Below are 12950 nucleotides of genomic sequence, written 5' to 3'. Positions count from 1 at the left end.
GGCGGCCGGAGCCCCCCGGGCTGCCGGCGGGCTCGCCCCCTCGCCCCGCGGCGCCCTCCCGGGGGGGGCCGAGCCGAGCCGAGCCGGGCCGCCTCCCTTTTGTTTCCGCCGCGGGGTGCGGGGTGGCCGTCCCGCCGCCCCCCGCTCCCCGCCGCCCCGGGCCGGCGCCGTGCGGGGCTCCCGCCGCCCCGACCTCGCCCCGCGCCCGCCCCGCCGCCGCTCCGGCTGGGGCTGGGGCGGGGGGCGGCACCGGGCGGCGAGGGAGAGCCGAGCCGAGCCGCGCCGCGCCGGCTGGGATTCCCTCCTCGCCCTCGCCTCGCGTTCTCCCGCTCGTTTACTATTTTTTGGAAGATTTTCAAAAAAAAAAAAAAAGTGGAAGTGGATTTTGATTGGGAAAAATCTCGTGTCTGAATGTTTACAAGCACCGCGTGTGCGGGGAGCCTCCTGCCAACAAACACAGGCGAGAGCGAGCCCGGGCTGAGCACACACACACGCGCGCACACACACACGCACACACACACTCGCACCCTCACACCCGCGAACGGCCCTTTCTCGCCGCCGCATTTCAACCCCAAACCAAATCCGCTCTCCCCGGGAGAGAAAAAACAAACCCCGAGCCCCACCACCCCGTTCGCAACAAAAACTCTCCGGCTCCCTCCGTCCCTCCCTCCAGCCGCCACCACACACACCAGGGCTAGATGCAAGATAAGCGGGAGCGCTCTTTGCACAACAAAAGGCAACTCGAGCTGGAAAGGTTTGGGGCGAGGGGGGTGGGAAGGAAGGGAGAGAGAAAAAAAATCCCCTTTTCCTCGGGGTGAGCCGGGGGGAAGGGGAAATGCTGCATGCTTCTCCTCGCTCCTTTTCCCCTTCTTCTTTTATTTTTCTTTATTTCTTCCTTTCCTTTCCCCCATTGCTCCCCGCGGGTTTTGTTCCCTCCCAGGGATGGCAGAAAACCCAGGGCCGTTTCTTCCTGCCAACCATCCCTGGCTCCCTCAGCCTTTCGCAAAACCCCCCAAACTTTCCGCCGCGATTTCTCTCCCCCAAACATTCCGGCCGCCCAAACATTCCAGCCAGGTTCGCACATGGAGCGAAGCAGCGCTGGCTCTTTGCAGGCGGGCAGGGCCGACCGGAGGCTCTGCCTGCCCCAAGTTTGCCCTAAAACCCGGGGGGGGTCTCGGCCCCTCGCCTCCTCCCCCCACCCCCGCTCGTTTTTCCCCTCTTTCCCCGCTACTTTTCGGGGCGCTTTTTTATTTTGACCGCCTGGCTGGGCTCGGGGTGCAGCATCACTGGGTTACGGGGGTGCGCCCCCCCACTCGAAATGGGGTACGGGGGGTGCTTTCCCCGGTCGGCCCTGGGAGTGCGGGGAACGGGGGGGGATCGCGGCGGGATCGGGGACCGGAGGAGGGGGTGAGGGGGTTCCCACTCGCCCCCCGGGGCAGCGGCGACGGGCGGGATCCCCGCGGCTGCTCCTCGCCGAGGCACCCGCGGGCCAGCGCGGAGTTCCCGCACGTGCGGGGCGGTAGCGGCGGCCGGGACGGGCCCGGGGGGGGCCCTGCGGCGAGAGCCGCCCCCGGGATGGGGAAGGGGGTGGGGTGGGTGGGCCGGCAGACAGAGAGGGGGGGAAGGGGAGGCCGGGCCGGGGGAGCGGCGAGCCGGGGGGATGCGGCGGCGGGGCCGGGGCCGGGGCGGCGGAGGCGGCGGGCGGGCTCCGTGCCCGATTCGGTCGCTAGGAGGCACAGCGAGATCAAACAACCGGGCAGCCCCGCGAACTTGAACCTGGCCGGCTCCGCCGCTGCCTCCCGGCCGGCGGGAGGGGGAGGGCGCCCAGCTCCCTCCCCTCCACCCCCCCACGCCCCCCCTCCTTCTCCTTCTTTGTTCTTAATTTTGCGCGGAGTTTGCTTGCTCCGGGAGGCAGCGGGGGATGCTCGCCTTCCCCCTCCCCGGGTTTCCCCTCCCTCCCCCGTAACGTGTTGGCGGTTCCCATTGTACCCCCAAGTCTTTTCCTTGCACCGCACGATCCCAGGACACAAACTTGGGATTAAACAACCCCTCTCCATCCTTCCCACGCTACGGTGCGGGGAAATGCCCCGACAGCGCATCCGCGTTGCCCCGCGGGCATTTCCCCGCACCGTACCGTGGCATCCCCCCCTCCCCGCCCCATCACCCCCAGTACCTCCTTTCTCCCGACACTCCAAAAGCCATCCCGCTTTTGCCGGTGCGGTTGTTTTGGTGACTGGGAACAGGGGGAAGAAGGGGGGAGTAGGAGGGCGAAGGGGGAAAGCTGAAAAGACATGTTGGTGGAAGGGCAATTTGCATGAAAAATAGAGACGGATGATTAGGGACCCAGGCAGGGAATTTTGATTGCCCCAGAATTAAAAGACAGATCCTGCATATCGGAGGCAAGACCAGGTGAATTGTATTCCGGTGTTTTCTTTGTAATCCCGGTATTTTATATTTTGTTTTAAAAGTAGCAGTCATAATAAAAAGCATATTTTTTGTCGGCTCTGCCTCCACCAGGAGCCAAATGTTTTGCAGCGAACACGGTGCCAGCCGTATTTCATACATTAGTATATAATTCTTGTTAATTAGCAATAATTTACGTTAAGAGCATAGAAAATGTTGAGGTTACAGATTTTATATCTGTACATTTGATCATCTTGTTATTTTCAAGAACTTTGCCTCCTATAAAATTAATTAGGTGAAATGTGGAGGTGTAATCAGCAACCTCTGAATTACCACTTCATTTCCTGGTTTTGATTGTAAATCAGCCCAGTCCGTACAGACTTTTAGCAAAGTCTATTTTTGCTCAGCGCTACTTTTAACTGTCTGGTGTTGAAGCAGCGGGTTACCTTCCCCTGCTAAATAATAGTGACAGCGTCAGAAAGGAATCAGGCCGCGGGAAAACATTATAATTGAGTAATGATTATGCAGAGCTCCTCGCTAAGCCAGTTCTGAGGGGAATACGGGTGGTTTTGTGTCTTCTGCTGCGGAGGGTCGCTGAGCTCGAACTTAGATTCGCAAAATACCTTTGTCTGCGGCGTGCAGCGAGCTACTGGTGGAATTAGTCCTGCAATAATTTACTCCCTCTCGGTCCGAACGCAGGGAGCGGCTGGGGAGGAAAAACAGCCATGCCCCGGCAATCCCGCAGAAACACCCTGCTCCTCTCCCGGCTTCCCGAGGAGTGTGAGACGCACGCACGTTGCTGCCTCTTGCTCTTGTCGGTCTGTAAGTTTAGGAGAAAACCCCAGCGATTAAGACATTGTTTTTATTAATGCGAATGTAACCTTCATACTCCTGTGGTTGACCTTACGTTAAATTAGAAGTAGTACTAGAGGCAAGAAATGATGGACTGGATCCCTGTGTCCTAGTTGGAGCTGAGGTACGGCGAGGTAGTGTGCTCTTTCAATATTATTTTACGCAGCACAACTGGGAGCTACTCCAGATCTTCCTCCTCAATATTCAGCCTAGGTAGGGTTGAAATAAATTTAACCTGAGTTCACTGGATTTTTGCACTTTATCAAAATCAGTTCCAATATTGTGCAGTCAAATTAAAATCTATTTTTTGATTCTCTGTGGCTTTAAGTTCATTAAATGTGAAATTGGCAGCCAGCTAAAGAAGGTCAGGCTGATTAACTGTTTAGGAGTTGTATTCTGTCTCTCTTGCATTACCTGGCAGTGTTTTGAGGTGGGCTGTATTTGTAGTACCCTCTCCCCCTGCTCACTGCTGTTAGCGTGCGTGTTGTATTGCGCAGGCAGAGGAACACCAACACGCTGCTGGTATTTATTTTTTTTTACCTCGTGAAAGGCAATAGCGGTGGAGACTGCACAGAGATTGCCAAGGTATTTCTCTGCAAATTTAACCTAAAAAAAAAAAAAAAAAGCCAACAGAAAAGAGAGCCGAGTCTGCCTCGTTAGAGCATCCACTGACGATTCTGTGAGCAGAAATAGCCTCATAATGAAGCTTTTTGGAGCTCATTCAGAAAATTTGTCAACTTTGACAACATTAGGCAAGGTATTTTGAGTTTAAAGAAGGCGCTTCTCACTGTTGCGAGGAAATGTGGCAGTTGCTTGGCCAGGCTGATTTTTAGATGCTGAGGGCCACCAGTGCTAACACGCTCAAGATAATTTAGGCATTCCCTTATTTCAGGATTAAAAAGCACAAAATGACTGATTGCCTTGTTTCCTTAAGTACTAGAAAATATCCCATCCATTTAATATCTCTGGGTGGACTCGGTGGTGAATTTGCTATTTATTTGAATCCTGAGGAGTAGCTGAAAAGTGAGAGGTGCCTCCCCCCCAGCCCCGCAGGCATTTCTGCTGCACTTGCTTTTTATCATTTTGGTTTCTGCCATCTATTTATCTATCTATTTATTTATTTATTTGCCTCATCCCCTCCCTCCCCCACGAATAACTACTGCCTTTAGATTTTTTTTTTTTTTTCAATTGGAAGCCGCAAACAGGCCGACAGGGACAGTGACACAAATCCATACGTATGTGTGTGCACGTGTGTTCTGAGAGCTGTGTGTGCCCTGGGTGTCGATGCCCGGGTGTGTGTGGCCATGCGGGCTGGCTCTCCCTCTCTTTTCTTTTCCACACATACACACGCTTCCTGCACGGCCTGGACAGGGAATATGCGATATCTGTATATATTCAAACACCTTTTGTCTACGCCGTATTTCAGGCTTCTGAATTTCAGAAAGTGGGTCTGGCTCGTGGAAGATACACACCCATGTGGTGTGAGAGAGCGTGTGTGTGTGTGTGCAGTGCTTTTAGCCTTGGATTCATATACATAAATAATGCATCCAGCAATAAAACACCGTATTCGTAGTAGCACGAGAGTTTCGCAGTTATTCCAGCCTGTTCGTTCAATTTTAGCACCGAAGGGTTCGGCGAGTCGGAAATTTGCCCTCGTGTAGGAACACGGGGACAGTTGCGGTGCTCGCTCTCCCGAGTTCTGCATGCTACAGCTGCCTCTGCCAAACCTCTTCCCCGTAACTGATGAATCCATCCCCTCGCTGCCGTGCTGACAGCCGTGTTGCATGGCTTTAGCTGGGGGGGGGGAGCAGGCGGACGTGGAGAGCGGGGTGTAATATTCATGAAGAGGGGGCTCGGCGCGTTCCTCCCCCCCTCTGCGCCCGGTGCCTTTCCCGAGAGCTCTAATGATTCTCCTTTTGTTTCTCAAACTGCAGCCGAACCTCTTGAAGCCATTCTCACTGATGACGAACCTGAACATGGCACATTGGGAGCTCCGGAAGGGGACCACGACCTCCTCACTTGTGGCCAGTGTCAGATGAACTTTCCGTTGGGGGACATTCTTATTTTTATTGAGCACAAACGGAAACAATGCAATGGCAGTCTCTGCCTAGAGAAGGCTGTGGATAAGCCACCTTCACCCTCACCAAGTGAGCTGAAAAAAGCATCCAATCCTGTGGAGGTTGGCATCCAGGTTACGCCAGAGGATGACGATTGTTTATCAACGTCATCTAGAGGAATTTGCCCTAAACAGGAACATATAGCAGGTAAATTAAAGCAAGGAGAAGTGTTTGCGAGTTTTATTTCCGTTTCAGTTGCAAACGTAGCGTGTTGGCAGTTGTGAACTGCTGTGTCTGTCTGTGTTCTGCTCGCCGTGACGGGCCCGTGGTGTGTTCAGTACCCTCCCTGCCTTGGGTTGGTGGTGAGTGGTATTTCCTAGTGCCTGCGCAGCGGCAGGAGCAACAGGCACGTGCCGTGCCAGCCGGTGTTTCCAGCGGTATTGTTTGAGGCCGCTCTCGTGATTTGCCTGTATTGTAGCCACCGTCTCCCGGTGTCTCTCCTGCCGTAGCGCTGCGGGAGGAGGTTTCAGAGCCCTCCGCGCGACAGAGCGAGGAGCTTTCAAGTCTTTGGCAAAGTCAGGGGTGAAAGAGTTAACCGAGCATCAGCCAGCCTTGGTTCCATATTGGCTGTCAGCGTATGGACTGTAATTAAACACAGCCCCATGGCAAAGTGACACCACCGACCTTGACTTTAAGATGCCATTTTCGACTGGCCAGGCCAGAGTAGAGAGGGCAGTTGCTGAAGCGCACAGACATGCTTATTCGGAAAGTTTAAGGGCATGTTGGAAATTTCAAAAGGTTGGTTTGACAGGAAAGGCTGCTCTCTGCAGCCTGCCTCCTCAGCCAAATGATAAATGCTTCGCTGTGCTCTCTCTTGTCTCTGATGTGGTTTTGACAGATGTATCTTGATTTTGTTTGCGGTTTACACAACCACATGTCAGCCGTACAAATGTCCAAGGCAGAGTTCTGTTTTGTGCAACAAACAATATGAAATGTGATTTTTAAAAAAATAGGGTGAATAATACCATTTCATAGTGCCTTTTTTTTTTTTTTTTTTTTAAAAGGAGGGTCATTTGCTGTGCAGATATTTTCACAAATGAGGTCAAAAAAATAGAGTGAAAGAAAATCCCAGAGCCCTGGGAGTGTAACAAGGCACGCTCTGCTTTTAAAACCCTGCTAGTAAACAAAAGTACTACCCATTTGCAGCGAGCGTTGCAAATCACTTCAAACCGCGCCAATACTGCTGGTTGAAAAAGGCGAGACCGCGGTGTATCAACACCAACAAATGCCTGAACCAGTTTCAAACTCCCCTCCAGCAGTGTTTGGGATGTGGCACTGCCGGTACCTCTCTTCTGGGAGCCCACAGGACCGCTCGGGGTTGTCGGAGGCGCAGTACATCATCACATGATGTGCTGGAGCTTGTCTTGGGCTTGCTTTGGCCACAGAGTTAAACCATAATAGGGCAGTAGGCGCAGGGAGGTTCAGTGGGATGCTCCCGCAGCCTCCCTGGCTTATCCAAACCGGCCGTCAAATCGTGCTGGAGAGCTGGAGTTTTTAGAGGTTTTGTGGTGGCAGCAGATAAGCGTTGGGGGTGTGTGTGTGTCTGTCTGCGCACGTGTCTGTGTGCAAAGCCGTGTGCGTGCACACGCGTACGGCGTGTGGGCGAGTCCGTACTGTTTCTGCAGAGTAATAGGTATTTCTTTGCAACGTGAATATCTGTACGTTTAAGAGGAGACAGAGGCTCAGCTACTGCTAAGCTACATTTTGAGTGAGACTTAAAAACCCCAGCAGTTCCCCATATTGCGCTTCCCAGACATGGATGTTGAAGGTGGGTTTTTTTCCCAGAGTGGTAGAGGGCAGTACCCATTTCCATGTGCTGCCTGTGATCTGACGGGAAACGAGCAGAAGCGTAGGGCATGATTAATGAAGCAGGAGCCTGGCGGAAGGGATTTGTAGTCTTCCGAGCTCTGGAGCCATCCTAAATCACCAAATATGGAGGAGCGGCGGTGTGATGTAACGCTGTATTTACGTACGGCGCCGCTCTGCTGAAAAGACAAAACACAGCGTCTGTCAAGCAAGAATTAAAACATACTGTCCTCCCTGTGGTCCCAAATAGGTCCTTGGGCTGGAGGGATGGACACACCGGGGAGTTCTGCGTGAGGGGGACTTCCTCCACTGGGGGTTTCGCGCTGGCGTTTGGTTGGCGCGGGAGACTCAGCGAGCCAAGTCTCGTTTTGCGTGGCGCGGGTGACGCGAAGCGAGAAGGATTGGGGCTCGTGTGCTGTCAGGGGGCTGTTAATTCCGAAAGGGCCGTGGTTTTAACTGACTGTGAATGGTTTGGTGAGCAGAGGCAGTGGGTGAGGAGAGGTGTGCATTGGCAGGGGCCTGATCCTGCTCGCTCTTACTTGTTGGGATCACCTTTGCTCTGCGGGCGGGCCCAGCTGGGAGCGGCCTCGGTGCTGCGCAGGAGGGTCCGTGGTGATGGGCAGAGACCAAATTGCAGTTGTCAGGGCTCTCCTGCCCCAGGTTTTTTGTGTGGTGGCGCCCAGCTGTGCTGGTGGACAGGAGGTCCAAGAGTGCAGGTCCTCTGCACCTTCTTGGCTGGGCCAGAACCAAGGGACACTTGGTTGTTCCTGTTGGTTGGAAATGCAGCCTGGCTATGGGAAGGGGAGAAGGTGCATCAGGAGTTATGGGGTCTTGCACTATCCCTACCCTTCGTGTTTTCATCTCCCCTTTCACCTGGATGAGTTCAGATCCCTTGTGTCGTGAAGAAGTGTGATGATAGCTGGAGTGACCCGTTGCTGGTAGCCAGTAGTTTGTGGGGTCTGGCAGTAAAATTACCAATGAGGGTCTTTGAGCCTGAGCTGTGGAGTTCAGGCTTCTGGAAGGCCCCTGCAGTGAACCTCAGGCTCCTCCAATTCTCTTATTTTATATCTGATTTCTGTGCAAGAATGCAAAAAGCTAAAGATATGAGTGTGTAATTAAAAAGTACAAAAAAGACACAGGCTGCCTATAGAGAAACACACAGAAGTTGGGGGAAGTGAATCTTTCTGGTAAGAAACCAGAAGGTATGTATTTTGTAGCACTGTAAAAATGTTCCCGATTAGTTGTGAGGCTGAAAGGTGAGTTCCAGGTTAGCCCTGGATACAGAGGTGGGTGAGCTCTGGGTGTGGTATGTGCTCTGCCGGCAGTTTTGTAGTCGGTAACTTGGGGTGTTACAGTAAAATATCATCTTAAGATAAGTAATGGTTAAGGATCTACAGGCGAGGTAGGAAGGCAGAGAATCATCCAAATGCAGGGAGAAATGATGTCTGTTTTAAGCGTCGCTAGGCTGCTCTTTATCCTCGCCGTTTTCCAGAGGCAGGGATGAGTACAGGAGCTTATATGTGTGTGTGCAACCTGTGCAGGAGCCGTGAGATCCGTATGGGTGCAGGCATGTGTGGGTACCTGGCTCTTCCATGTGGGTGTCTGCCTGCCCACAGCTCTGCCTTGCTGTAAAAATTTTGAGTGATGCTGATCCAGCGCTGGAGCTGAAACGCCATAAATTTAACTGAAAATTAATAGGATATGTTGTGTGGGTCCAACGAGGCAGCTTTCATCAATATGTATGTCAAAGCCTCACCACCAGATACCGGCAGCCCGTGATTTGCAGTGAGGGCGACGGCGGGGCTTTAGTTATCCGCTCTCGTGTTTTACAATAGGGGGAAATATTAACTGAAGTATCTGGAGATCAGTGGATGTAAAATTGCTGTTCACTTATTGAAAAGGCTGGAGAAATATTTATCGTCCGCCCGTGTCAGGTTTTTAGTGGTTTGTTTGTTGAATGTGTAAATCCGAGGGAATTAATGAAAGGTTGGGGTTTGGGTGAAGAAGGAGCTTAAATGTTACTTGGATGCAGTTGGAGGAACACTTTGGAGTGCTGCTGCGTATTCCCCTGTATAATGCCGAGTGTGTATCCGTGGATGCTGTATTTACTGTACAAAGAGGGGAGGAGGAGGAGGGGAGGTCATTTTTTTCTCCTCGAATCCTATATTCTCAAGCTGCTCGTGGCAGTCAAATAAAACACGTGGGGAAAATCATGTAAGAAAACCCTCTGTCTGCAGCAACCGGGGGAAGGTGGATATTATTTGGTACTAAATTTCAGACCGAGTATATTTGATTATTACAGTTCTCAGGAGATAATGTCTTTGAGCAGAAATTTTCTTGGGCTGTTATTAGTAGTTGCCATTATAATTCTGTAGGTTTTAAATGGTGATTCCTTGTTTTGTTTTGTTCTGGAGACAAAAAAAAATATTGCTGTCTGCGTTGAATAGTTATCATTGCATCTGGACAATGAGATGAAAGCTTAAAGATAGAGAGGAGGAAAGAATGGGGAATATGGGCATATTTTGGAGTCAGATTCTCTCTGCTTTCCCCATACAAAGAAACAGAGGGCACAGGCTGGGTAAAATATGGCAAGCAGGAAAAATAGTGAGGGTGCTGCCCAAAGGCTCCTGCTCCCGAGATTTGGAGCGCTGCGTACAAGCTGTATTTGTAAATAAGACAGAGAAAGGTTGTGAACCGGCAGCTTGGCTGTTTTGTCAAAGTACAATGTCAGAGAAACTCTTTCTAAGACAAATTGTAAATAGAAGTGTCATGATGATTGCATGATTGAGCTCTAGAAGTGTCTTGCAATTGTTGGCATTGTCAGAAGACTTTTGAAAGCTTAATTAAAGGCGGTGGCCTGTGCGGCTGTGAAATTTACTTCTCGGGGGGGAAAAAATGTAAAAAACGTAGGGGATCAAAAAGTTGCTCTAATGCTGCTCGCGTGGGGATGCAGAGAAGAGTCAATAGTTTCCCTGCTTTCCCCATTCCCTTTTATAAATAGCGTTTTTTGAAGAAGCAAACACGTGACACCAATATCATCCTTTGTACGAGGTAAAGATTGTGTTAGTTTTCCTATTCCCTGCTGTTCCAGACAGTTAATGTAAAAATGGCTCTTTATTGGAAACACAAATATGAGTTCACTGGCAGCACAGAAGCAGGGTAGAAAGTTTCCCTCTGCCTTGGCGAGAGCCTTGCAGGGGAGCATCAGAGTGTTGCGGTGCCCTGAATATTTCTGGTTTGGTTTTGGTGTTTTTGGTTTTGTTTTGTTTTGGTTTTTTTTATTATTTCTGTTTCTTGTAAATCAGATGTTCTGGTTTAGAGGATGAGAAATATATTTGGTGTGTGTGGGACAGTGAACTGTGGAGCTCTCCACGAGCAGAAGCATCGCCGCATCCAGAAAGCTCGTGGTTTAAGAGGCAGCCCGGCATATGTTGAGCTTCACATGGATCTTGGAAGGTGCACGTTGGCATCACGTGCCGAGAGCGTTGAAAATCACGCGCGTAATAAACGCGAGGCCCTGCGCGGTGAGTCCCAACAGCCAGCGCTGGGCGATGGAAACTGAGGCAGGGAGCAAATTAAACACCTTCTAATTAGCCCGGTGGGAGAAACGAAGTCTTCCCTAAACATTCCCATAATTTGGTAATGCCTCTTTTAAAGAGGAGGAGGCCTATTAGCATCGCCCCGTTTTGTATATGCAGCCCTCGGCCCACGAGCTCTTTCTTATTTCATTCAAATAATAAGGGCGACTAAAGAGGCTTGCGAGGCACCGTCGGGCAACGGGAGCTCGGCCTCCAGTTGTTTGCCTGCACGCATCCTCATTACGGGAATCTTTTTGGACAGAATTCCCTTCAAGCTCCAGTCTGTTTTTATATCCAGTAGGACCAGCTTTGTGCAATAAAAGGCGTTTAGCATCAAGCTTGGACATGGCCTGGCACGTTGCCACTTGTGTGTTTTTGTTTTGTGGTTTTTTTTTTTTTTTAGCTAATCGCTGAGGATCTCTCGTTACCTTTCTGCTTGTTGTGATTTTGTTGGGGTCGTGATGCTGCCACGGGTGTCGTGAGTCCAAGGAGGTTGTCTTTTCCCTCTGGCAGGAGGCTGAACACAGCTTCCGTCCAGGAGCGCTCGATTTTATGTGTCAGCTACTGGGATATTGGACGAGTTCATAAAATACACCGAGCCCATATATTTTAATACATTAAGACATATATATGTATTTTCATATAGTAGCATGGCCCTAAAATTAACCATTGGTTGCTTCTTTGTGTCCCCCCCCCCCGGGCTAATGAACATATTTTATCTCACTTTGTGCAAAGACTCCTGGTAATGTCGGGCATAGGAGGTTTGGGCCCACAATGGTTGGTATCAGTACATGGATTGCTGTGATTTGTGACACACTTTTAAAAATAACAGGCGCATTAATGGACCCACAAATCCCCCAAGCTGTTGGGGTGATCTGATAGTGAATTCCCATGAAACACAGTTTGCTCTTTAGGGCCCCCATCTTGGGTGCACTTTGCTCCTCCAGACCTGGACCAAACTCTTGCAGGAGCTGGACCAGCGACTGCACACCACCCCCATGGATGGGCAGACCAAGTGCTCACAGTATTCAAACCCTCCTGTGTTAATGCCAAACCCGTTTTAAAGCCCATAAACATCCTCCCCATCTTTCTAATCAGGTTTAGTATGCAATGCATCCCGCCCGGGGTTCAGCCAGTTTGTTTTCCAACCTTTATTGGCCAGCTGCACTCGCTGTGCATCTTTAAAATATTTCAGTGAGGTTTTTTTTTTGCTCTTCTTCCACGAGGGCTGGTAGCTTGGTGGCTCATTCTTCATTCGGAGGTGGCATTGCCTGGGGTTGGCAAGGGAAAGGGTTGCGGCGTGGGGTGTGGTGAGGTCAGCCCCGATCCCAGCAGGGAATTTGTGTTCTTCATTTGCCTTTACAATCGGAGCACAGCTACTGTACCTTGGAGCAGCTCTCAGGTGTGAGCTCAGATGGGCGCATGTAAATGTCCTGTCAGATGCAACACAGGAATATTAATGTTTCCTCAGCCCCACGCTATAATAAAGCTGTACACAGCCAGCTTAATATGCAGCCGGGCTGGGGAATTGTATAAAACTTCGATGGCCTGGTGTGAATGACAGCAGTGGAAGAAATATTCAATATGCCACAGTTTGCATTCTTGTTTGCCTTTGATCTAAACCAAAATGAAAACATCCACTTCTTTCCCTCCTGGTTTCACATAGGTGTCCTTCCTCTGCAAAACTGGTTAGTGAGTAAGGAAAGAAAACAAAGTGCGGTGCAGAATTATTTGAGGCACATCAACGCCAGCCCACTGGGGATGTAATTTTTTCAAGTATTAGCAAACATTTATTTTTTATACTTGGGATCGTTTGCTTTGCTTTTCATTCTTTTTTTAGCGTCTGGGTCTGGTTGAAACAAAGAAAACAAGAGTCACCACAAACAGGGGCTGGAGCCTCCTTTGCCCCCCCAGCTGCGGGCACAGCCCAGGCTGTACATGCCTATCTCAGAGGTTACATTTGCATCGTCTTGTGTGTTCGAATCTTCAGCTCCATCCAAAGGTGTCTGTTTTTCAGCGTGGCTGTGTTCGAGGATTTTTAATAATGTGCTCATTTAACTGAATCAACAGCTGTCAGGAGCGGTTGTAGTAAATCCACAAAATGCACAAAGAAAAATACATACGTTTCCTGAAACAAAACACTTGAAACAAATTGGCTGCCAAAAAAAAGCTGCTGAATTCTGGGTTTGCAGAC

At 50.6% G+C, this 12950-nt stretch overlaps 1 protein-coding gene across 4 annotated transcripts in view; it reads left to right on the top strand.

Moving 5' to 3' along the window:
• The window catches only part of BCL11A (BAF chromatin remodeling complex subunit BCL11A), a 72711-nt gene that overhangs the window by 1090 nt on the left and 58671 nt on the right, over positions 1 to 12950 (top strand). For 3 of the 4 annotated variants that reach the window (XM_039385851.1, XM_027738608.2, XM_027738606.2), the window contains exon 2: positions 5190 to 5519. In XM_039385851.1, coding sequence (XP_039241785.1) covers positions 5190 to 5519 — 330 coding nt within the window. Of the gene's footprint in view, positions 1 to 411; positions 755 to 5189; positions 5520 to 12950 lie in introns of those variants that run through there. The other variant, XM_039385844.1, reaches the window with a different exon arrangement.

This window comes from Pipra filicauda, unplaced genomic scaffold (genome assembly GCF_003945595.2).
Source record: "Pipra filicauda isolate LSUMZ 115617 unplaced genomic scaffold, ASM394559v2 scaffold118_size2161507_pilon, whole genome shotgun sequence".
In the NCBI taxonomy this organism is placed as follows: domain Eukaryota; kingdom Metazoa; phylum Chordata; class Aves; order Passeriformes; family Pipridae; genus Pipra; species Pipra filicauda.
Note: the sequence above shows the minus strand (reverse complement) of the source record. Positions and strands in the feature narration are given on the sequence as shown.